General features: G+C 38.6%; 2 protein-coding genes across 3 annotated transcripts in view; both read left to right on the forward strand.

The window, feature by feature from the left end:
- Window positions 1-13,209, forward strand: part of RAB44 (RAB44, member RAS oncogene family) — a 32,119-nt gene extending 18,910 nt beyond the window's left edge. Inside the window, exons 8-14 of the mRNA XM_087929642.1 lie at window positions 955-1,049; window positions 5,254-6,389; window positions 7,774-7,855; window positions 9,372-9,486; window positions 10,401-10,502; window positions 11,118-11,194; window positions 11,711-13,209. Of these exons, the coding sequence (XP_087785768.1) occupies window positions 955-1,049; window positions 5,254-6,389; window positions 7,774-7,855; window positions 9,372-9,486; window positions 10,401-10,502; window positions 11,118-11,194; window positions 11,711-11,798 (1,695 nt within the window). The 3' untranslated portion in view covers window positions 11,799-13,209. The remainder of the gene's footprint in view (window positions 1-954; window positions 1,050-5,253; window positions 6,390-7,773; window positions 7,856-9,371; window positions 9,487-10,400; window positions 10,503-11,117; window positions 11,195-11,710) is intronic.
- A 9,917-nt stretch (window positions 13,210-23,126) lies between these two features.
- C3H6orf89 (chromosome 3 C6orf89 homolog) overlaps window positions 23,127-24,214 on the forward strand; it is a 28,501-nt gene continuing 27,413 nt past the window's right edge. Inside the window, exon 1 of one of the 2 annotated variants that reach the window (XM_026716951.2) lies at window positions 23,127-23,296. The gene's annotated coding sequence lies outside the window, so the exon portion shown is untranslated. The remainder of the gene's footprint in view (window positions 23,297-24,214) is intronic. The other variant, XM_026716952.2, reaches the window with a different exon arrangement.

Raw genomic sequence — 24,214 nt, forward strand, 5'->3', positions numbered from 1 at the left:
TGAAGTCTTTTAATAGCTAACAATTTTTTTTAAAAAAAAATCATGTAATACAACTCCAATCTTAGTGGAGCATCCATGGCAATATCTCTTTAAGAGGTCTTAAAAGTTTAAAGATTAACACATTTATTTCTGCATAAGCTTTCATGGATTACAATTAAGTCATCGGGTGTACAGAGTGTTGTTTAGCTATTTTGCTTGTTTAAAAAAAACCAAAACTAGTTAAAAATTTATCTGAAGTATATATCTAACCTTATGCCTACCTTTGGTAGCTGTAATCAATAAAGTTTAAAGATAAAAGTTACACTAAAATTCAGAAAATACTTGTTTTACTTGGTTTCCCCTACTGCTGTGCTAGTTTCTAGAAATTCTGCACATGGATATTTCATGGCTTTAGTTATTATTTCCAAATAATATTTTTTCAAGCCTACACATAGTTTTCAAGCCTACACAAAGTAAATTTAATCTGATAGTATGAAATTTATTTCTAATTTCATGGGTGATTTTTAAGCTTTAATAAAAAATCTTCAACAAACCAAAGTATGTTGCAGAGAAATGAAATGTCTCACTGAAGATGTTAAGTATTTCCTTAGAGGAATTGCTTCTGATAGAAGAGATTGGAGAATAAATAATTTTCTTTTATGCTATTTTCTTATAAATGATAAAATAGCGTTTAAAAATTTGATTCACTTGCTGGAGAAATAAATGTATGCGAAACACTTTGATTCAGTGGAAGATTATATTGCTGCTGAGTTCTTAAAAAAAATCCTTGAGCTGTCATTTTTTGCCTTTGTTCTCCATTGGTTCCTGTCGCATCAAACGTAAAAAAGCTGCAGAATTGTCTTTGGGAAAGTCACAGTAGTAGATCATGCTGACTGGTATTTAGCATCTCCCCACAAAACTAAATACAGAATTAATCTTAAATATTTTTCTTCTTTCTTTTGTTCCTTTTCTAAGGACCCTGTGAATTTAGATAAGATGATCTGCTCTCAACAGGAGGTGAACATGGAATATATTCTGAATGAGGATAAAATGAAAAGCTCTATACAACAGTAAGGGTCAAAACGCATCTATAACAGGTTTTATATGAAGATTGGCTGCATAGGTGGGGTCAGGAGCTTCTAAAGCACAGGTCTCCAAACTTGACAGCTTTAAGACTTGTGGACTTCAACTCCCAGAATTCCTCCTCCAGTCATGTTAGCTCAGGAATTCTGGGAGTTGAAATACACAAGTCTTAAACTTGCCAAATTTGAAGGTCCTTGTTCTAAAGCAAGAGTAAAATGACAGTAAAACCCAATTTGAATTCTGAGCCTCCATTATCCACTAACTCATGTGCTAGAGCAAAGGTCTCCAAACTTGGCAACTTTAAGTCTTGTGGACTTCAACTCCCAGAATTCCTGAGCTGAGTTGAAGTCCACAAGTCTTAAAGTTGCCAAGTTTGGAGACCCCTGTGCTAGAGCAGGGGTCGCCAACCTTTTGGACCTCAGGGACCACCAAACTCATAATTTTAAACCCTGAAGACCAGAGACCCTGGGAAAGTCCCCCCAAAAGTCTGCAGGAAAATCCCCCACCCGTTTTCCTACTGATCTACCGTTCTTTATTTGGGATTGCAGGATACTGTCGCCAGTTCCATTCTCAGGAGAGAGAGAGAGAGAGAGAGAGAGAGAGACTGAGACTTTTGGCTTCATGCAAGGAAAGCAGCAGAAGCAGCAGAAGTCTTTCTTTCTCTCCCCCAAACTCCACCAGAAAGGAGCCTTTGCTGGCGTAACCTCTTGGAGCAGGAGGCCTTGCAGGGTTCCAAAGGCTTGTTTTGGTGGAATTTGGGGAGAGAAAGAAAGACTTTTGCTGCTTTCCTTACGTGCAGCCAAAAGCAGAAGGAGAAAGAAGCAGAAAGAAGTAGCCCGGTGGCCAGGCCAGGCGTGTGGGGCAAGTTCCCCCCTCCACTCTTTCCTGCCTCCCCTCACTACCTTGTGTTGTTCACAATGCGATGCAAGCCATGTGTTCCCAAAGGCCATGTGGGAGGCGCAGCCTTATTTTCCTGCACAGCCTGGATTAATTGTTTGCGTGGGGAGACATTTCTCTGTGGACCACCCAAATTTTCTCACAGACCACCAGTGGTCCCTGGCCCACTGGTTGGCAACCAATGTGCTAGAAAACAAAGGAAAAAGTGATTCAGACTGCACTTTATAACAAACCAAAAAACCCTTAAAGGATACTTCTTTTAATCAAATGAATCTTCTGCAAGGTGGATATCTACCATCAGTACAGAAAATTATTATTGATGAACTGGGCTCCAAACTTCTTACTACTACTGCTGCTGGTAAAAAGTAGAAGCCATCCCCCCAATACTAATAAGGGTAAATGTAAACATTCTTTGGTTTAGAGATTATACTACCTGAGACTTCTCAGAAAACAACAACTGAATGAAAAACTGCTGGCGACCTTCTACCGCTGCACCATAGAGAGCATTTTAACATACTGCACCTCTGTATGGTTTGCCAATTGCACAGCGGCCGATAGAAAAGCACTCCAGAGGGTTAACGTCATTGCGCAGAAGATCATTGGTTGCCCTCTCTCCTCTTTGGAAGAGCTTCATAGCTCCTCTGCCTTAAGAAAGTTCAAAACATTCTCAAAGATCCATCTCATCCTGGGAACCGTTTTTTTGAACTATTACCATCTGGCAGACGGTAGAGGATAATAAAAACAAGGACAAATAGGCTGAAAAACTGCTTCTATCCCAGGGCAGTAGCTCTTCTGAATTCTGCTGTATAGTGCAATGTTAATGCAATATCAGGGGTTTTCAATTCAATGTATAGAATACGTGAAGGATGTGTGTTTGTGTTTATTTTCAGTCACAATGTACACTGAAGATGGTATTTAATTCTGTTATACGAGGTGCAGTGACAAACTAAACTAAACTAACAACCACATGTTCAACAATCATTTGAAGTTATGACAGCGCTGAACAAGTGGTGGTTATGGCTGATTCTTAAAGTCATGTGATTGCCATTTGTGACCTTCCCTACTGTTTCCCCACAAAAAAGTCAATGGAGAAGCTGGAAGGGATGATTGCAAATTGCTCTCCTACATACCTTCTCCCAGCCTTTCTGCTCTTGAGCCTTGCAAGCCACCCACATATCCTCCCACGTTGTCCTTGAGCCTCATGTTCACACTGTGCATTGTGCTGTCCCAGCCAGTCTATGGGAATTGGTTAGTTACTTAGGAATTATGAGCTGTCCCCTTAAGGGAATGCATCATGGTAAATGTAGTTAAAGGTATCCTGGGAAATGTGGTTCATGTTACATGGCTACATCTGTAATCCCGACTGGTCACTGTTTTGACCCTCGATCGACTGGGGGAGTTTTTCTCACTTTTGCCTGAACTCATAGACTGATAACAGCTTTCTTTCTATCGCTACATGATGGGTTAGGAAAATAACCATTTTTTACCTGCAATGCTGATATACAAAGGATTGGTCATTATAGAAGAGCTTTGTCACAAATGTGAGTTATGAAGATACCTGATGTACCAATAAATGTACTTTGTGATGGATTTTTTGTGGAATTATCTATCTGCATCTGCATAGGCACAAATCCACCTCTGAGCATGAGACAGGACAGAAAAGTAAAAAACGTATCCTAACCCATCAGAAAAGTAAAAAAAATGTTATTTTCCTAACCTATCACCTAGCGATAGAAAGAAAGCTGTTATCAGTCCATGAGTGCAGGCAAGAATGGAGGAAAACCTCCCTCAACCCCTCAACGGTCAATTTAGTGACCAATCAGGATTACAGATGTAGCCACGTGGCATGAACTACATTTCCCAGGATACCTTTAACTACATTTACCATGATGCATTCCCTTAAGGGGACAGCTCATAATTCCTAAGTAACTAACCAATTCCCATAGACTGGCTGGGACAGCACATGCCTCCCCAGCCATTTATGCACCCTCACTCATCTTCCCTGTGCCTTGTGCTTGCCTCATGCCTCCCCTGCCACTTGTGGCACTTGTACACTCTTGTGTACCCTCTCCCACTTATCAGCAGCCACCCCAAACACTCTACCACTTGTGCAATGCCTCCTCTGCTACTCATACACCAATGATGGGATTCAAATTTTGTAGGCATGGCAGGGGAAGGGTACTATAAAATCTCCAGTCAGAGCTGGTATTTGCTGTTTCTCCGATCTACTCAAAATTTCCGCTACTGGTTCTCCAGAACTGGTCAGAACGTGCTGAATACTGCCTCTGTCATACACCCCCTTGCTCCTTCTCCCACCTCACAGCAGCCACTTACCTGCCTGCTGGCCTGCTTTTGAGCTGCCAGGGACTTGTAACTTCCTACAGGCTTCCCTGCTGATTTAGGTTGTTTAAAACAGGCAGAAGGTTGTAAGCCGGTGCTTATTTAATGACCCAAGAAGTCCTCTTAATGATTAAGTATTTTTTTTTCTGGTAAAACCAGTTTATCAGGGGAATCTGGTCTACCCAATTATGGGATGGAGCATACTGCTTCCACTTAATGATATGCCAGGGATTGCCATCATTAAGTGATGGGGCCATCTGTCATTGTGCTTTACAACTGAACAGAACAGCCGCATCATTTAGTGATTGAAGTTCTGCTCCCAACTGCCATTGTGACTCAAGGACTACCTGTACCATTATGGTAAGGTGGAGTTGAACCTGGAGATCAACTCATAAAATATTTCTATGGTCGTTTTAGGATTGCCTATAGAAAGGGAGGGGGGGAAAAGGGTTTGAAGGAGCAGTACCGCAGCTTGGAAATCGAAAGTGCATTCCACACATTGTTTTTCAGAGATAGTAACTAGGTGACTGAAGTTTCTGCCACGCAAAAATCTAATTGGGGAACATGATTAATGACTCTTGGCTATGGATGTGTCTCATTGGAGAATATGAACTATGATACATCCAGGGGGTGAGGGAAAACCAGGGTCAAGGGTGACAATGAATTATGTGTCTCAGAGTCAGCTACACCCAGGCAGTGCCGGACATGTTAACTCCCAATAAATCCTTTGGAGTTTTGGAAGTTTGGCTCAAGACTCATGATTTAATTGGGGTGACTGCTGGAATCCTGCCAGCAGACTCATTTAATAATGGACAAGCTAAAGGATATTTAATGTATGTAGGAACCCCATATTCCTGGTAGGTAGTTTTGTGTCACTAGAATTCAGTGAGCTCTAGGATCTGTGTCCTTATGAGCACTCATTTCTTTTTCTTTGTATTGTTAATGATGTGACAGGGCATCTGATGATGTGACATCAGTGACTGAAGCTGATGTAAAATCCAGTAGAAGAATGATTTCCACTGAAGAGGACCCTTTGATAGAGCCATTTGTAGATGAAGAGGATTACTTTCCACAGGAGTCTTTAGATACAATTTCTTTGTTTAAAGAGTTGAATGATGCTATTGCAGCACAGAACAAAATGTCTGAACCCCATTATCAAGAAATAGATGGTTTTGGTTTTCAGCAAGAGTCCTTGGATCATACTAAATATCGTGAAAATTCTCAACAAAATATAATGCCTCTGTCTCCAATAAAAGGATGCTCAACAAACTATACTGTACAAAACAGAATGTCTGAAGTGGCTATATCAGAAGCAGGAGATCGTTTTAGAGAAGGATCAGTTCCTGTACAAGATCTGGAGACGAAGAAAGCTAATTTTTCTAAAACCAGAAAGGAAGTCAAAACTACAGAGCCTACACTGAGAGAAAGGTTTGCTTCCATGATTCAACCTTTTGTTTATTCAGACTTGGCAATGCAGGTCAGTGCCTACAAGAAATGCCCAATAGAAAGTGAGATTCTAGTTTTAGAAGGGGTAACACAACCTGAACATAAGAAGAAAACTTTAAAATACAATGATACCATTCAGGTTCCACAATTATCCACTGAAGCTGTGGCAAACCAGTCTGCAAAAATGAAAATTCTAGACAGAAAGGTATCTCAACCCCAACAATCTCTACTGAAAAATGTGCCATCAGAGTATTTTCTGCCCAAGGTGGCTCTACCCAAATTACATGCAGGGCATAATCCAAGCAGTCATGTACAAAATATGTTTGGAACAGGAATGGACACAGAACTTGCTGAAAGACTAGAGATGTACTCATCAGAAGGCAGAAGAGAAGGATGGATTGGTCCATCTGAGTGTAAGAAGAATCAAGAGGTCAGTGCAGAATTTAATGAAGAAACCAGTGTTAGAAAAGAAGTTTGTGATTGCCAAATGAATAAAGAAACTTCTAAAGACACGGCCATTCTCTCTTCTCATCCAGATCACTTTTATAATGTGCTATTTGTAGGAGCCTCTAATGTGGGCAAAACTTCCTTTTTAAACAAGTTGCAAAATGATTCTTTTGAAGCAAAAGTGACTGCAACTATAGGTATGAATTGTGCTTGAAAATCCTGTTAAAATACATAGTTTTTTTCCTTTTGAAAAGTCTGGTTTTGGTTTATTTTTTCCTTGATTTTGCTTTGACTTAGGCCTCTTTTAACAGGACTATCAGATTTAGGTTGCAGAAATCCAGATGACTAATAAATGACAGCAAGTGTCATTTTAATGTAATATTTCATTAATAATAGCAATAATAATAGTTATTTTTATTCTTATTCAAATGTAACCCTAAGAGGATGCAAATAACTTTTAGCTAGAACTATTCTATAACAAAGTAAGATTTTTTAAAAATAAAAGATAAACATTTTAGTTATATGGAGTTAAACAACTCCTTAAATATCTTGAAAGAAAGCAGATTTCTTGGGAATTTTTTTAAAATATGGGCTTATGTTATGCGTACAAAGAGGTAACTGTTTCTGAATTGGAAGCCCTTGGTATGTACTGAATATCACCTACTATTAATGCTGGTTCTACTTCCAACTCACCAGGACCAATTTCCCATGGCCAATTTGTTTCAAGCAATTTGCCATGGCCAACTCGCTGCAGGACAACTTGCCATAGCCAACTTGCTACGCAACAAGAGTTTCACTAACCTTGAAGAAACAATGGAATAGAATCATTAAAGAAATGATGCCAAAGTAAGGACAAAATGAAATGTGAATGATAAAAATTAAAATATTTTTTAAAAATTATTTTAAATAATTAAATTGAATTGTTGAATTGTCCTGCAGCAAGTTGCCCTGTGGTAGGTTGGCTCCAATGAATTGGCCATGGTGAGTTGACTCTGGTGAGTTGTCCCATTCTGTTTCCTACTGCATCTATTGGGGTCTTTTTTTGAAAACAATTAGCTTTCTGTATACCAGAGGCATCTTCCAACCAGTGTGGCCCTTTTAAGTGCCAAGATGTGCTGTATAAATAATGCAGCAATAGAGTGGATTCCTTTTGTCCTGGCACTTTTGTTACTTAAGTAGGACTTCTGATAAATAATGGAAAACATTACTTTTTTTTTATGTATATTTAATGTTGTTCCTTCCTTGTATTATAATGTGGCTGCACAACCAGACTTTAAGCTGAACTATACACAATCTTTACCTTACCTCATTTCTCCTAGCAGGATTTTGCATAAGCTTCCATTGCTTTGCTTTTCAATGGTATAGTTAACATGGAAGACAATCCAGTCATTCTCTGCCTGCAAGTAGCAATGCTAGGTAAAACCTTGATTTTATCAACCCCTGCAAAATGATTGAGCTTCAATATTCTACTCTTAGCTATAAAATTCTGCTTGCATTCCTCAGGGTTTTTGTTTTGTTTTGTTTGAGATGGCTTGATGCTTGACCTGAATTTTATTGTAAATAATTGTGTTCTTTCTGTAGGAATTGACTATCGGATCAAAAACCTGATTTTGGATAGCAAATGCTTTGCTTTACGTCTGTGGGACACAGCTGGGCAAGAAAGGTAGTATAAAGGCTGCAAAAATAAGGACAAATTGATTAATGTTTATTTTATTTATTTATTTGTCAATAACTTACAAGATAATAAACGTAAGTATAAATACAGGAAATGGATATGAATAATTGGGGACAATAGGACAGGGATGGTAGGCACAATTGTGCGCTTATGTACGCCCCTTACATACCTCTAAAGAAAGGGGTGAGGTCAGTAGTGGTTAGTTTGAGGGAAAAGGAGTGTGGGTTTGGGGATGTGACAACAGAGTCAGGTAGTGAGTTCTAGGCATTGACCACTCTGTTGCTGAAGTCGTACTTTCTGCAATCAAGTTTGGAGTGGTGTACATTAAGTTTATATCTGTTGTGTGCTCTTGTATTGTTGCAGTTGAAGGTGAAAAAGTCATTGATTGGTAGTACATTAAAGCAGATTATTTTATAAGCTATGCTTAAGTCAAACTGTAGGCAGAGTAGTTCTAGGTTGTTCAAATTCAAAATCTGGTGGTGTAGGGAATTCTGTTGAGAATAGAGGAGTGTAGTATGTTGATAGATCATGTTTGTTCCTAGAACTGTTGCATGGCTTTGTAACTGCAAATTCTGTTAGTGAAGGGAAATTCCCATCAGCAGATCATTCATGCAACTGTCCATGTCATTTCAGCCATTTGGTGCAATTGCTTAATCAATGCAAGAAGCATCTCTGACAAAAAGCTGTCTAACCTTTATATGAACATAATATAAAAACGTATTTGTCTCCCCAGGTAATTACCGACAGTTCCAAAGTTGAATTGTTGTTACCTTTTGAAGATTTTTCTAACATTGTATCCCACCAATCTTTCTGTGATTTGTCATTATTCTATGTCTTTCATTGTGGGATAGAGGCACTCTCTCAAATGGTTGAAAAGTGCAACCTCAAGGATAAACATACACACTCCTCAATCCCTTTTTACAGGTAGTCCTCGGTTTAAGGACTGCTTGTTTAACAATGGTGCCCATGGCCTTGGATAAAGTGATTAACAGCACATCCTCAAAGTTACAACAATTGCACCACCCTTGTGGGCCACACGATCTCAATTCAGGTGCCTGGCAACTGACAGGCATTTACAACATTTGTCTTGTGGTCCCACAATTGTGATTTGTGAATGTCTCAGCTAGTTTCTGATAGCAAAATCAGTTCACTTAATAACTGGATGAGAAATATCTGCCTCTACCTAGGATTGAACCCTCAACCTTCCAAATGGGAGGCAAGCATCTTTACCACTAGGCCATCACATTGCTCTATTCCTAATAGCAACAACATATTAAATATATTAAACAACATATAAACTCTAAAGACCTTTTCCCTTCTATTTAAAATACATTTCAATTGTTAAAGTAAATTAGGTTTCAAGAAATTGAAAAGAAAATATATGATAAATTTTAAGATTTTTTATCATACACAATCATGCACATGAATCAATATTTACAGTATGAACACACACACACAGTATGAACACTCATATTTATGAAAAGTGACGTATGTTTCCTGACAGATATCACAGTGTCACCAAGCAGTTTTTCCGAAAGGCTGATGGAGTTGTTTTGATGTATGACATTACCTCAGAATACAGTTTTACAGATGTGCGGTACTGGCTGAACTGTGTCCAGGTAAACAATAAACAGCTGTGTTCCACTGTTGTTTAATCTTAGTTTTTTAAAATTTTGATCTTGATGATTCTTAGAAATTTGAAACACTTTAGCTAGAAAAATACTGGTCGGTGCTGTGTGTGGTTACTTAGTCTGCTTCCGATAGTGTTTTATTACTTTGATAAATACATTAAGGATTGCAGCTCAATCTCTGCGATGTTACTCTAACACAGTTTAGAGATTTAGCTAAAAGTATATGGCACTGAGCAGCTGCTGCATAGATACAACATCAAAATATTTTAAAAGCATACAGTATATATTGAAAATTGTGTTATTAAAATAGTCATGGAGCAGAACTTTGAAATTTGTGTATCTCAAATGTGCTTTTTCAAATGGCAACTGGACTTTGTTATTTTCCTTCGGGAAAATGTTTCGCTTCTCATTCAAGAAGCTTCTTCAGCTCTGACTATTTGAATGATGAATTTGAACTGAAGTCAGAACTGAAGAATTTTCTTGGATGAGAAGCAAAACATCTTCCACAAGAAAAAAACAAATCCAGCTGCCTTTTCAAAAAGCACCTTTGAGACATGACCTGTATGACTGAGAATCTCCATAGAAATGGTTTATATGGCATGGTCTATGAACATGTGGTTGTGAAACAAATCATTGATCACCTTTCCAATCATTGTGGAAAGGAAAGTATGCAATCAACCATTGTCAAAATAGCTATTTGTAAACTAGCCATTGTTTTAAATGTTGTAAAAAATTAGGCAATTAAATCTTGCATATTTTATATCTCCAAGTAAATGAGCATACTGGTTTTTTTACTGGTTAAGAAACTTAATCCCAATAGATTTTATTTTATTATTGTTGAAAGGTTTAACCAAGCATTTTGATTTCACTTAATATTTGAAGAATTCTGTGCTTCCTCATAGGAAGGAGCTGGAGCTGGAGTCGTTGTCCTTCTGCTTGGTAACAAAACAGACTGTAGTGTGGAAAGGAAAGTATCTGTAGAGAATGGAGCATACTTGGGCAAGGTACACTCCTCTCATCATTTGAATTATTTTTCCACTGACGGAAAAAAAGAATCTGATGCTATCTGGAAATATTTGCCATTAATTTAATTAATTTAAATATAAATACAATTGTAATTTAATAACATATTAATAAAATGTTTAATAAATTATTTGATGAAATGTTAAATTAATTATAACAAACATGTTCATATGCTGGGCATGGCCCTTACCTTTTTATATTCATTTGTCCAAGACTTACTCTTTGCAGGGAGAAATAGAAAATAAACAATATAAGCCTATGTTGATGGTACACTAAAACAGGCTACAAAAGCTGAAAAGGAGGCTAGGGAATTTTATTGGCATTTGTACCTGTATTTCATTGACATTGGCAGGTGGGTTCATTTCAATCAAATTACTTGCCAATGACAAAACCTTTTTTTTTTTTAGCTTCTCTACTTCAACCCATCCAAAACAAGAATAGAAACATTTGACAATATCCACTGTGATATATTGCATCTTCCATATAAAATAGCAAGGCTGAAAGTTGAATTCAGTTTTGGGGTTTAAGTATAAAATCTGTCAGTTCAAAAAAAACAAAGCATGTGTTCCTTGTCATCATTGTCTCTTTTGGGCTAGGTGTATGGACTTCCATTTTACGAATGCAGTGCTGCTTCAGGTTACAATGTCACAGAATCCATAGTACAGTTAATCAGGTGAGTAATTAGTGCCAGCTCTTACTTAGAAAATTCATACATTTCTTATTCAAAAACCTACAGCAACAGAGATCTTCCTAAACAGTGAATGAATTAGTGAAATTGTCAAGGGCAAAAAATCAGGAAGCAACAAATGAATAGTTTATTGCGTGTTAATATTCTCTACAAGAATCTGAACTACTAAGGCTCAAGGCAAAGTGGTGGTAGATAAGAATCAATGGAATTCAAGGTGGAATGGATTTAGATCTTGTGTGGGCGTGGAAGGACTCAAGACTGATGATGTGCTTGACCCCTCCCTTGGGATCAATCTCCTATCAAAACTTTGTTGAACATTCATTGTGGAATACAATGATGTCAGTTATACCTATAGTGTCATGATTGACTAAAGTATACTTTTTGTTTAAGGTGAGTCTGTGTGAAAGAGACCTGTTACTTCAAATACTCTCAGAAATATTGGAAAATCTTTAGAAGTATGCAAAACAGTATACAGACTAATTTTTTCTGTATTTATAATAGGTTGATGAAAGCTCAGGAAGACCAATTAAAAAAGAAGGCTCTAGATTTGCCACTGCAACTTAAAAATAAGAGAAGTTGTTGTTTATAAAGTGGAAAAGACTAATGACTATTGATCCTTGTGTCCACTGCATGATTGTGTATATTGTTTGCCCTCTTGAATATGGACTGGGTCCAATTTGTATAGTTCAAGAAGTTTTGCCACTTAGATGACAAGTGAGGATGGTCATCATTTTACAGATTTCAGACTTTGAGTTTCTCTGGATCCCTAACCTGTTCTTTCCACCAGAGATTCTTAAACTGTTGTCCATTGGAAATTTGCCAAACAGTTATGAAATCAACTCTATTTGCCCTGCATTTAGCTATCTAATTAAATAGATCTGGCTTAGGGTCTGTGATTTCTATAATAATGCTGCAGGTCACTTACATTGCTCATTAAAATGTATCTGTTAAAGAGTGCTCTGGTTTAATGGTTGACATGTTCATTAAAGAGACTGTCTCAAAAACAGTGCTAGTGCTGGGGGAAAACGTTTATTTCATATGAGTTATGCACATGTTTTAGATTGCAGGACAAGAACAACAACAAATACTGGTTTTTGAAAAAATAATGGAAGCAGTATTGCATTTTGAGATTGGATGAGGGAACCACCTATAATTTTTCACATAGCCATAATATTTCACATTTTTTGCACCTCATCCCCATTTAAATCTGTGCGTTCACATAGAGAAAATCCCAAAGTGTCTCCTGAAATTACTGTATGTTACCTAATAGAAAAGCTCATATGCATTTTCCAGAACTAGTAGTCACAAGGAGTTAGGGAAATGTTGACTTCCTGAATCTCATGCATCAGTTAGATTGTGGCAAGATGTTCCAGATCACTTTCTCCCTAGCAGCTCCAGCACTCCAGGCTTCTAGAGCAAGGGTCTTCAAACTTGGCAAGTTTAAGACTTGTGGACTTTCAACTCCCAGAATTCATGAGCTAACATGACTGGAGGAGGAATTCTGGGAATTGAAGTCCATAAGTCTTAAAGCTGTCAAGTTTGAAGACCCCTGTTCTAGAGCAATATTCATCCCTTGCTCAATTCAGCACATGGCAGTATTTTTTTCAAACTTTGGCAGCTTTAAGATGAGTGGACTTCAACTCCCAGAATTTTCAGCTAGCATGCTGGGAATTGAAGTTGACCCATCTTAAAGTTGCCAAGTTTGAGAAACACCAGCATGTGTTATCTTTAATTAAGCTCCTCCCTCTCTTTCTCTCTCTAATACAGAGTTTCCTCTGCTTATTAATACAATTTGTTGGGTCTTTTGTGATTTCAAACTGATGGTAAAGAAGATTTTAATGTATGAAAAGTTATCTCTGTTGCTTATTATTCAGTTCTGCATGTCATAGTGTGCATTTTTCTGTTTATGACATCCTTGTGCTGATAAATACTGGCATAAGAAAGATAAAGCCTGTAAAATATTTCTTTTACACTCATTTTTAAGTATATAATATTCATGTACAGTTGTAGTTCATAGATCTTTAAATAAAGTACTCTGTTCCTAATATGCAGTTCAGTTTTAATGAGATGCAGAGGGAGAGAAGGGGGAGGGGAAGAACATGCAGATTTATTCTACTCTTGCCATTGTGTTTTAATTTGGTTTAATTTGTTCCCTGCCATTGGTATCCTCAGGATGTGGCCAGAACAGTTAACATCATGGCCACGAATGGTGGATTCAAAGCTCTAAGGTGAAGTTTTGCACTTATTTCCTAGGAACTACTATTTATATAGTAGTTTTCTTGCAATTGTATGGAAACAGATTGCTTTGCTTTCTTACATGATTTTTAACATTTGCTTTCCAGCCTGGCTTACAGCCTTGGGACTTCCTAGGGAATGATACTAACTGAATCGGATCCTTTTTTTTAACCTATTTTGAGAGTAGCAAATTTGGTCAATGTGGCCACCAGTTATTGGCAAAAAGCAAAGCAGAATGAAACCTGTGGTCCACTATCAGAAATGAGCTCTTGGCCATTAGTAATAATCCCAGATAAATTCATCAATATTGAACCTAATTATTCATCTTCTATTTTGATTGATTTGAAACATCTGCAAAATCATTTACCTAAAACAATTTCAAATCATTTATATTCTTAAAAGATTTTTCATTAAAAAAATCATACCAATTGAAAAATACTTAGTAAATTAAAACATTTTGGTGAAATTAGATTTTTGGCTGGGATTAAAAACAACTGCATTGGTGTGAACATGGGCCAATCTTGAGAGGACTATTAAAACATATATTTTCTAAATAACTTTGGGGGCAGAAGAGATGTCAGAAGTACAGGTAGTCCTTGACTTAAGACCACAATTGAGCCCAACATTTCTGTTGCTATGTGAAAGAGTTGTTAAGTGAAACCCCCCTCCCCATTTTATGACCTTTCTTGCCATATTTGTTTAGTGAATCTTTGCAGTTGTTAAGGTACTAATGTTGGAAGAATTATCCTTCTGGATTCAGTTCCAAGTGGGGAAAAAGACACTGGAAACATGGAGGCTGTTTGGAGAGATGGTTTAATGGTAGACAGGACCACATGGCTTGGAGCTCTAAAGTGAAAAGGATGATCACATGCTTCAAGATGAAGGAAAAGAGAAAGAAGGGCCGGCCAAGATGCTGAGAGACCCTTATATACCCTCTGTTGGCCCCTACCCTAGTGTTTCCTGTTCCTGTGTAAGAAATGTATCCATTGGCTGTCAGACTCCCAGAGGTGGGGGCCTTAGCTAACTTTGTAGGCTTTCCTGAGTTCTAGGCTTGGTTGAGCCTTGCTGGATAATGATGCACTGAAAGGGCTTTTGAGCAATTGCTCTAGCTTTACCTGGAGATCTTTGTTATATAAAGTATTCTGGCCCAGGCCTTAATCGCCCACCCATTAACAAAGGTGGGGGTGAGCTTTTGCTTCTGAGGTGTTTCTGCTCTTGAATTTCTACTCTTTTTAGGGGAAATATTCTGCCCTTTTAATATTTCCTAGGATATTTCAATTTTCTAGGAGAGGGGTGGGTGCTAACTTCCTACAGTAACATGATTGTTAAGTGAATCTGGCTTCCCCATTGACTTTGCTTGTCAGAAGGTCACAAAAGGTGATTCTGGGACATCACATTATAAATGTGAACCAGTTGTCAAGTGTCCATCTTTCTGAATGTCCCATAGAGTCCAGATTTATTTAATTACAACATTCTGCTTTGTTTGTTACTAACCTTTTTTAAATTCAAGGATAGTTTTAAGCCATCCTGAGGCCTGTGGGATTGGACTGGCATACAAACCCAAGTAAATAAGGGAACAAATAAATAAATGAATGGTTCCCCACCCAAAAAGTTCCTTGCCCTCATTATAACCCACTTATTTTGGACAAGACTTGCTCTGTTGACCTCTAGATGGCTACACATTTGTGCAAGGCCTTGTTAAAAGGCAGTTTGAGAGCTGCTGGCCAAAACATCGCATGGGTAGCTGTGGGGAAACTTGAAGGCACAGACAGGATGATGTGATAGATATTGCCAAGTCTCCAATTTCCAGAGAAAAGGGGATTTTAAATTAAATTGTTTAGATAATAGTGAATAGACATAATTGAATAGAATTATGTTTACTGAAACACAAGCAGAACATTAAACTGTTGTTTTTAGTGAGTCATACATTTGCTTATTTCTTTGTGTGTTTTCCCCCTCATCTGTTATTAGTCTGAAATGCATAGGAGGAGGATTTCAAGAAAACTGCCAGTTGTGTACAAAAATACCTTTCTTACTTCAGATATCAAATTGCTACAACAGAAACAAACTTTTATGATCAACCTTGTTTGAAATGTCTCCACTAGATGGCAGCAACACAATTTAAAATGCATCACTTGGGCCAATTTGAATTTCTTCCAGAATTTAAATCTTTACAGTAATTTGAAAATCAACAGTAAAATGAGATCCTAATCAAAACAACTCTTTTAAAAGCAAGTTGGACTAAAAAAAAAGAAAAATGTATACCGAACATTTGAATGTTTACAAGAAAAATCATCCTACAAATGACTGAAATGACAGTGACAAAACTCAGATAATTATAATTGGAACAATAAATTATATCTCATATGTTGCATTTTGAGTTTCATTTCAAGTGAATCTACAGCCAAGAATTAAAGTTTCATGCAACCCAGCAAAAAATCACTTAAGAAAAAATACCGAGTACCAGCTCTCTAAAGTATTGTATTGCTGATTTATATACATGTTATATATTACATGTTTTAATATCTATGTTGTAAATTTTCTTCAGGCGATCAAGGCAGCATACATAACATTCCCTCATTTTTTTCTATAACTAGGATAGTGGCTGACTCAAAGTGACCTAGCAAGTTTCTGTAGCTAAAGATAAACTTAGGCCTAATTCTGTTGAACATTCAAGTGTTATCCAACCATTGGCAGACTTGCTATTCTAGGCTCTTTAGGCTTTCAATGGAAGGTTTCCAATGAAGAATTCAAGACCCCCAAACTGTAAAGAAAACAAATGAAAGTTCAAGGCTTTAAAGGAGGTGACTAAATGGAAATCTATTATCCATGAAGCAGTGTACAGAATTAGAATTTAGGATAAAGCAGCTGGTGGCATTGTCATACTGTCTTTAGTATATTTGAATTCATTTTTTTTTAAACAAATGTGCTGGGGAGCATTAAAATTATCTGTAGAGGGTTCCAAAGAATGGGAAGAAACATGGTACACTTTTATATATCATTTAATCTCATATGGTACTACAAGAGGGAAGGTTTTGGGATTTATTGATTCTAAAGCTTTCCATTCCTAAAAGCAGCTAGAGGCTATCTCTGATTCATTATTTTGGTTGCTTTGAACATACTGAAAGTGCAAAACCCCTTTATTCAGCCTTTTGCTGGCACTTGATGAACAAAGATCTTGGGGCTACATTTTATAAAATCAGGAGATGTGGGAACTATTGTAGATACTCCCAAGACCTCAACTCCATGTCTGTTGTAATGACGAGGCAGTGGAGTTGTTTGATCATGAACAACTGAATCACGATGAACTTTATTGGAGTCTTGCATTTATACACATTTTTAGTTATCCTCCATCATTGGTTAACTTTGGTTACTGCTTAACTTTCGTTACTGTTTAGCACAGTAATTAATACAATTAATTATCTCTAGTTTAAGTCTAACATATGTTTACTTCCTCTCTCTAATCCTCCTTTAGATTAGTGACTTTGTTTGCCTGAGTTGTATTTGCTTGGAAACATTCTTTATCTGAGGTTTGCCATCTGAGATTGGAACATTCCTGCAATTACAACTCTACATATCCTCTTTTATTTTAAATGGAGGATTCAAAGATTTATGAATGTATTGCAATTGTAGAGGATTAAGAGAGGGGGAAGCAGGACGAAACAATGCAAATAAATTTGGAATACATTGAATAAAACAACAGGTTGCAATTAGTACAATAATTATAGCATAAAAGAAAAACGGTCTGAGCCAAGACCAATCAGGGAGTCAATTGGTTAGCCACTCAAAAGGTGAGTAATTAGCATGGATATTATTTTGAATGTATGATTGTAAATTGGCAAGCTCATCCTCAATAGTTTTATTCAAAGAATGAAAATTCACAGCACATCCACGGTGTCCAACTAACGTACAGAACCCTACCGGACAGGCTAAAGCAGGCTTGTCCAACCTGCGGCCCAAGGGCCGCATGCAGCCCAGGTCACCTTGTAATGCGGCCCAGTGCCCACCCCAACCTTCGTGCCAGAGCCAGCGAGGAGGAGGAGGAGAAGCAGGCGCGAGGCAGGGCGAGGCGAGCGCCAGGCCAAGCAGCAACAGAAAAAGCAGGCGCCGTCAGAGCGCCACCTCCTGCTGTTGCCACCACCGCCATCGCCGCCGCTTCTGCCCCTGCCGCTTCTGCCCCCGCTGCCACCTCTGCCCCTGCCATCGCTGCCGCCACTGACCCCGCCGCTGCTTCTGCCCCCGCCGCTGCTGCTGCTTCTGCCTTCCAGTCCTGCCTCATCCAGCTGGGCTATTTGCAGGAGGAGAGGTAGGCGCGAGGCGGGCGAGCTTTCTCTCCCCCCCCCCCCCACAAAATTTGGCCGGAAAATAAACCATGATAAAAAAACCGTGATAAAAAAACTGTGATAAAAAATAAATAATTTTTAATAAATAATTAATAATAAAAACATCTCACTAACTTCATTTCCAAATAAATTTAATATGTTAACTATGTTTTCTATGGTTTTTTTTGGATGATCAGGTATTGTTACTGTTATTTTATGTGTGGCTCAAACCAAATTTTCATCTTCTAATGTGGCCCAGGGAAGGTGAAAGGGCTAAAGGATAGTCTATGGCAAAACACTGCTGTAAGACATCTTGATTTAAGTCTTCTATTTCATGCTGCAAATCACGAATAATAGCAACGGTAGCATTGATGGATTTTTCAAGTCAGCAGGTGAGACCAAGAATAGATTGTCTGTTTTCTTGAGCAATTATGCCAGGATAAGAGCCTAGAGTAAGGACTCCTGTAACGGCCCCTGCCAATGCACGGCCAAATGTAGAACCAGAAGACAACTGTGTGTCAATAATGACTTCATCATTACATGGAGGCCCCAGAGAGGAACACCGCTGTCGAGTTGATGGGAGCATACCTATTTGAACAGGTAAAGTAAAATAACCTATAGTTGCACATTGATAATTCTGAGGATGAACATTAGTGGCATATTTATCAAAAAAGAACCACATATTAGGATCCTTAAGCTGCCAATCAGCGCATATCGATCCTGTATTAGATTTATCAGAGGCATTAAAAATAGGAAAATTGTCAGGATACATATCAGGAGCTATATTAATTCCATGCAAAGAAGAATTAAAGGTACCTGACAACCAATAGTAGTCAGAACAATAACTATAATTCCCTAGCTTTTTAAATATATAATCAGACCAATTATGAAGCCAAGTGTGTTTAGCGTGACAACAGAAACACAGACCCCTTGTAAATTGACTAACTTTCAAGTAACGCCAACGGACAGAATTCAATTGCATAGTGGGTGTAGAAAATAGCCAGGAGTGTGAAATAGATTGTAGTTGTGAGACAATAAATGTAGAAGACATGATCAAGTTAGGGGTAAAAGAAATTTGACCAAATGCCATTGGGGGCTCATAGTATAAAGTAATATTTGTGCCATGGGTCATAAACATGTATTGGGCATGACAAACCCACAAATTAGGGTTAAGACAAACCACAAAAGTGTCATTTTGAGCAGAAACACCATTAACCATAAACAAGAAAATACAAAGTAAAATGGTAACATAGTTAGCAGTAATAGCAAAAACAGCAGCAACAAGATTTTCAGGAGTCTGAGGTAATGAGGCCTGTTGCAGTTGTTGTTGAGCTTGATATGTAGTAGATTTAACCTGGCCCCAAGTGATGGGTTGCAGGCGTGTCGACCTTGGTAGACGGACTTCCGTGTTCAGATGAAGATTGAAATCCGGAATCGGGTTGTGAAGGCCCTGATGCCATGCCATGATATGGACGAACACAATGCGCTGGAACCCACACTGCTTGTCCAGTAGAAGAATCTTCCACGGCAGCGTAACCGCGACCCCGGGTGATCAGTGGTGTAGGGCCTTTCCAGGTTGGATCTGGAGCTTGGCAATACTTTACCAAAGGCCTTGCTAAAGATTCAGTAGTTCGAAAATGCAAATTAACAGGCGAGTCTGCAAGAGAATCTAAAAAGGTTAAATAATTCCAAGTATATAACGCTACAGCAATGAGATTTTGAATCTTTCACAGATGGTAAGGGCCAGACTCAGTTTATAATTGTTTCTGAAGCAATGCCTTAAAAGTACGATGAGCTCGCTCAACTATAGCTTGACCCTGAGAGTTGTAAGGAATTCCGTGCACTAAAGTAATATTCCATTTCTGACAAAAGGTTTGAAATTCCTTACTAATGTAAGTGGGGCCATTGTCAGTTTTCAACTGAGAAGGCCGACCCATTACAGCAAGAGGACAGGCAATGAGAAATAACATCTGAAGTATGTTCATGTTTTGAAGCAGTAACCCAAAGGAAGTGTGAATGAGTGTCAGTAGACGTATGAAGATAACAGTATGGCTTAAAGGTTGAAAATTGAGTTACATCCATTTGCCAAATTTGATTAGTTTGGGTTCCTCGTGGGTTGACACCTACTGGAAAGGGAACTGCCAGTTGCTGACAAGCTGGACAAGCATGGACAATATCCCGGGCTTGAGATAATGAAATTTTAAATTGCTTTGCAAGCGATTTGGCATTTTGATGAAAATAAGAATGACTGGCAACAGGATCAGCAAACAAAGACGCAACATCCTTTAAGGATTCATCTGCCTTCCGACTTCCTTCAGTCAAGGCATTAGTAAAGGGAGTATGACTTCGAATGTGTTCTACATACAAAGAATACAAGCGAGTTTCCAAACTATTCTTTAAAGATAAAAACCAGGATAACAAATTCTTATCAAAAAAGAGAGCACAATAAGAAAAGGGAAGAGATTGCATAGCTAAATACACATATTGAGTACCCACGATCAAGTTAATAGGTTGGTCATTGAACAATTGTAAAGCCAAAATCACAGCAGCCAGCTCAGCACATTGAGCTGAAGTCTACATGACAGTAAATTTAGAATACCATTGTTGTTGAATCTGCCAGACAACTACACCCCTTGTAGGTGATCCATCAGTAAAGACTGTAAGAGCTTTAGAAATAGGATTTCGCACAAAAATGGAAGAAAAGGCTGGATTTAAAGTAGTAGTAACTACTATTCTAGGATCCTTGGGTAAAGAATACAAGAAGTTTCCCACAAATTGAGAAAAGGCTATCTGATATGATTCTGAAATCATATAACAAAAACAGGAGTATTCCAAGGACTAGTAGAAGGTTCTATATGATTAGCAGCCAATTGTTCTTGAACCAATTGTTGTAAAGCAGCGAGTTTTTGCCTTGATAATGGCCATTGTTCCACCCAAACCGGCGTAGAACAGAGCCATTTAAGAGGAAGAGCCATCATCAAGAATCAAATGGGCATTAAGAAGAGAAAGGATATCACGGCCCCCATTAGTATGAATATCTAGAATGTATGGTTGTAGGAAAAAGGACTTACCAGCAAATGTTGTAACATTAATTTCTTGAACACTCTGCCAAGCAGCTGTAGAACCTACTATTCCCCACAACGAAGAAACTGTCGTTTTTGGCCACTGTACTGGCCACTGTAAAGAGGAGATGACAGTAACATCGGCTGCAGTATCCAATAACCCTTGAAATGGTTGTTTATTAAGGAAGAATATTAACAAAGGACGAGAGGAGTTCAGCTGATGAAGTAAGCCTACAGATAAAGAAGTTGATCCAAATCCTGCATCCCCATGATTACCTATACCAGGAGATGGATTTTCATACGGAAGAAGCAGCAATTGAGCAACAGAAGAATTACAAGGAAGATCTTGAGGAAGATTCACCCAAATCTGAATCATGAGGATACCAGTGTAATCTGAATCTATTACCCCAGGCACAACAAAACAGCCCTTTTTGTGTGCAGAAGAATGAGGCAAAATTAAGCCAACTAATCCCAAAAGGAAAAGGACCTTTAAATTGAGATGGAACTATTTTAAGTTCCATGGGAAATTTAAACTCAATTTCCTCTTGAGTGATTAAATCGATCCCAGTGCTACCGGCTGTGGCTGGGGAGGAGTGAGAGAGACTGTTGGAGGAGTCAGGTAATATTTGCTTCCAATCATCAGGAATCATTGTATAACCATTTTTTATTCCTTCTACAAGTCCTCTTGTAAAATTTCCACTAATCCCATAGTCTGTAACTTCTTTTTTTAACTCTCCTAAGATCTGATAAGGCAGACCCTCCCATTCTGCTGCTTGCAGTCCAACAAACAGGACAAACAGACACTAATTCTGCAAATTCTGTTCCTGAGACAGAGGCATCTTTTTTACAGTTCTCAACCATTTTCTGAAAAGAAGACTGAACAATAGAGTCAGGAGGCTTTTGCCCTGTATCTGCAGGAGCTGAGGGAATTGAAGACATATACTCAGGTGAAGAAGGGGGACAAATGACAGCATTAGTATAACATGAAGGTGGAAGGGTTAAAAGAGAAAGTTCATTGTGACCAAATTTTTCAATTGTATGCCTACATAAATGCCACACATGCAAAACTTCTATTTTTGCTCGAGGTTCAGTATACAATGTTTTCCCTATATGTTCCCAATCAGTTAATTTTAAAGACCCCTTTTCTGGGTACCATAGGCACTGAGCTGCAATCTTCTGGACCAGCCTTAAGAGATTTCTCTGTGGTACCTCAGTATTATTTTTCTTCAACAAATAGCCTAATTCATCTACATGCTTCCTTTGTTCCTCAGAAAGACCCCATACTTACAGAAACCAAAAGGTTGAAGAAACCACAAAGGGTTGAAGGTGCATCAAATCCTTGCTGGACGAAGTAAGAGGGTCCCTGTTCATGCACCACTTGTTGTAATGAGGCAGTCGAGTTGTTTGATCATGAACACCTGAATCACAGTGAACTTTATTGGAGTCTACTCTTGCATTTATACACATTTTTAGTTATCCTCCATCATTGGTTAACTTTGGTTACTGCTTACTTTCATTACTGTTTAGCACAGTAATTAATACAATTAATTATCTCTAGTTTAAGTCTAACATATGTTTACTTCCTCTCTCTAATCCTCCTTTAGATTAGTGACTTTGTTTGCCTGAGTTGTATTTGCTTGGAAACATTCTTTATCTGAGGTTTGCCATACGACATTGGAACATTCCTGCAATTACAACTCTACACGTTATTTTTCTTTTTTTTTCATAGGTGTTTGCATTCATGAACTTGAATGACCACGACTTTTAGCTTTTCTCTGTGCACTGGGTTGCAGTGAAATTCTGGAGTTATGGATATTTTGAGTTTTGCTCACTCATCTGAAAAAGCATTTACCTCTTGAAGTTACTTTGCCTTTGTTACTTACACTTGCCTTCCATCCTATCAGCCTCGCTGAGTACTAACAACTTATGCTCAGTTAAACAAGTGGACACCGATACAACTTGTGTGAACGAGACGCACCGACTATTGTTTACCTAAACCCCGTTTTCTGGAGACGGGAAGCCACAATGTCGTTTGTGGTTTAGTGCGTGATGGGCAGAGAAAAGCTGCCAGCTTAAGGGCTCATTGTTGCAAGGATGGGTATCTCCAGAGTGCCGTATGCGCGACTGATTAAAAAGTAAAAAGACTTTTCCTTTGCCAGTTAGGAAAGGAAAAAAAAATCTTTACTTTTTAAATCAGTCGCGCTTTGAGGACACGACTGAACAAGCAGATTCTTCATGCCGAAGCGGGGCCACTGCGGCGAATGTGCCGCCGCGAATTTGAAGCTTAACGCTCTTCCCGACTCCGGAAGCAGGAAGGCCAGAGTGCAGCGGCTGGACTCGCTCGGAGGGGCCTCTCGGGTCCATGTTGGATCCAGGCGACCAGACCCGCCCAGGCGGTTCATGGGGTGAGAAGGCGTTCGCGCTGTCGAGAGAGTCACCGCCAAGCTTGGACTGAGGCTGTCGCTAGGGTGGGGAATGATACTTGCAGGTCGTATTTCTTGGGGGGGGGGGACCAGAGAGGGGAAGGGTGGGGGATCCGCGCCAAGGGGAGTGGGGCGAGAATCAAGTCCCCGGACCGCCAGGTCGTGGGCGTGTTGGAAAGGGCAACTCGAATGGCTGCTTGCCTTGTGGCCAAATGAATTATAGGGCAGCCTGCCAGCCCATATACGCGCTTCCTGGGAGTGAGCCCCGTTTGAGGTTATAGGGTTGACTTCCCAGGAGATAATCTCTATCAGGTTTACTCGATTAAAAAGCAAAAGGGAACCAGGTGGGATGGAGAAACTCAAGCCCTTTTACTGCCGGTAGGGTGATTGTAAAAAAAAATAATCACAGAAATTCATGTCAGAGGCTTCTGACATGGTGTATTCCGTGCTAGAAACCTGAAACGTGCTTTGAGGGGATGAGGATGGTTTTTTTGTTTTTAAACAGCTTCATGTACTTGAGGAAAGTTCTAAATCAATAGGTAACTAGTGGAAATCATGCAGTTTAATTTTACAAATCTTTCCCCTTATGTGATGTTACTTAGCACTAGGATGGATGGATGGACAGACAGGTGTATAGATTTTTTTAAAATAAAATACTATCTTGAATATCTACTATTATTAAATTTTTGATCCTGATGTTAACTTATTTAAGTTAGTGCATTCAGATAGTTTAGTATGACAGTACATTCTAGGACTCCAGCAAAGAACATTATGATAATATGGAATTATTGTAACCTATGGATTATAAAGTTTTGCATTCCAGTTAGTCCTTTTGACAGTGTCTTGTAATATATGAAATAGCACCAAATAGCTTGTTGACATTTTGAATATATTTAACATAATCAAAAATTCTTATGAGCATCAATAGCAGCTGACATTAAAAAAAATATGTCAGTAAGAACC

Source organism: Pseudonaja textilis, chromosome 3 (genome assembly GCF_049901715.1).
Source record: "Pseudonaja textilis isolate UNSWEBS1 chromosome 3, rPseTex1.2, whole genome shotgun sequence".
Lineage (NCBI taxonomy): Eukaryota > Metazoa > Chordata > Lepidosauria > Squamata > Elapidae > Pseudonaja > Pseudonaja textilis.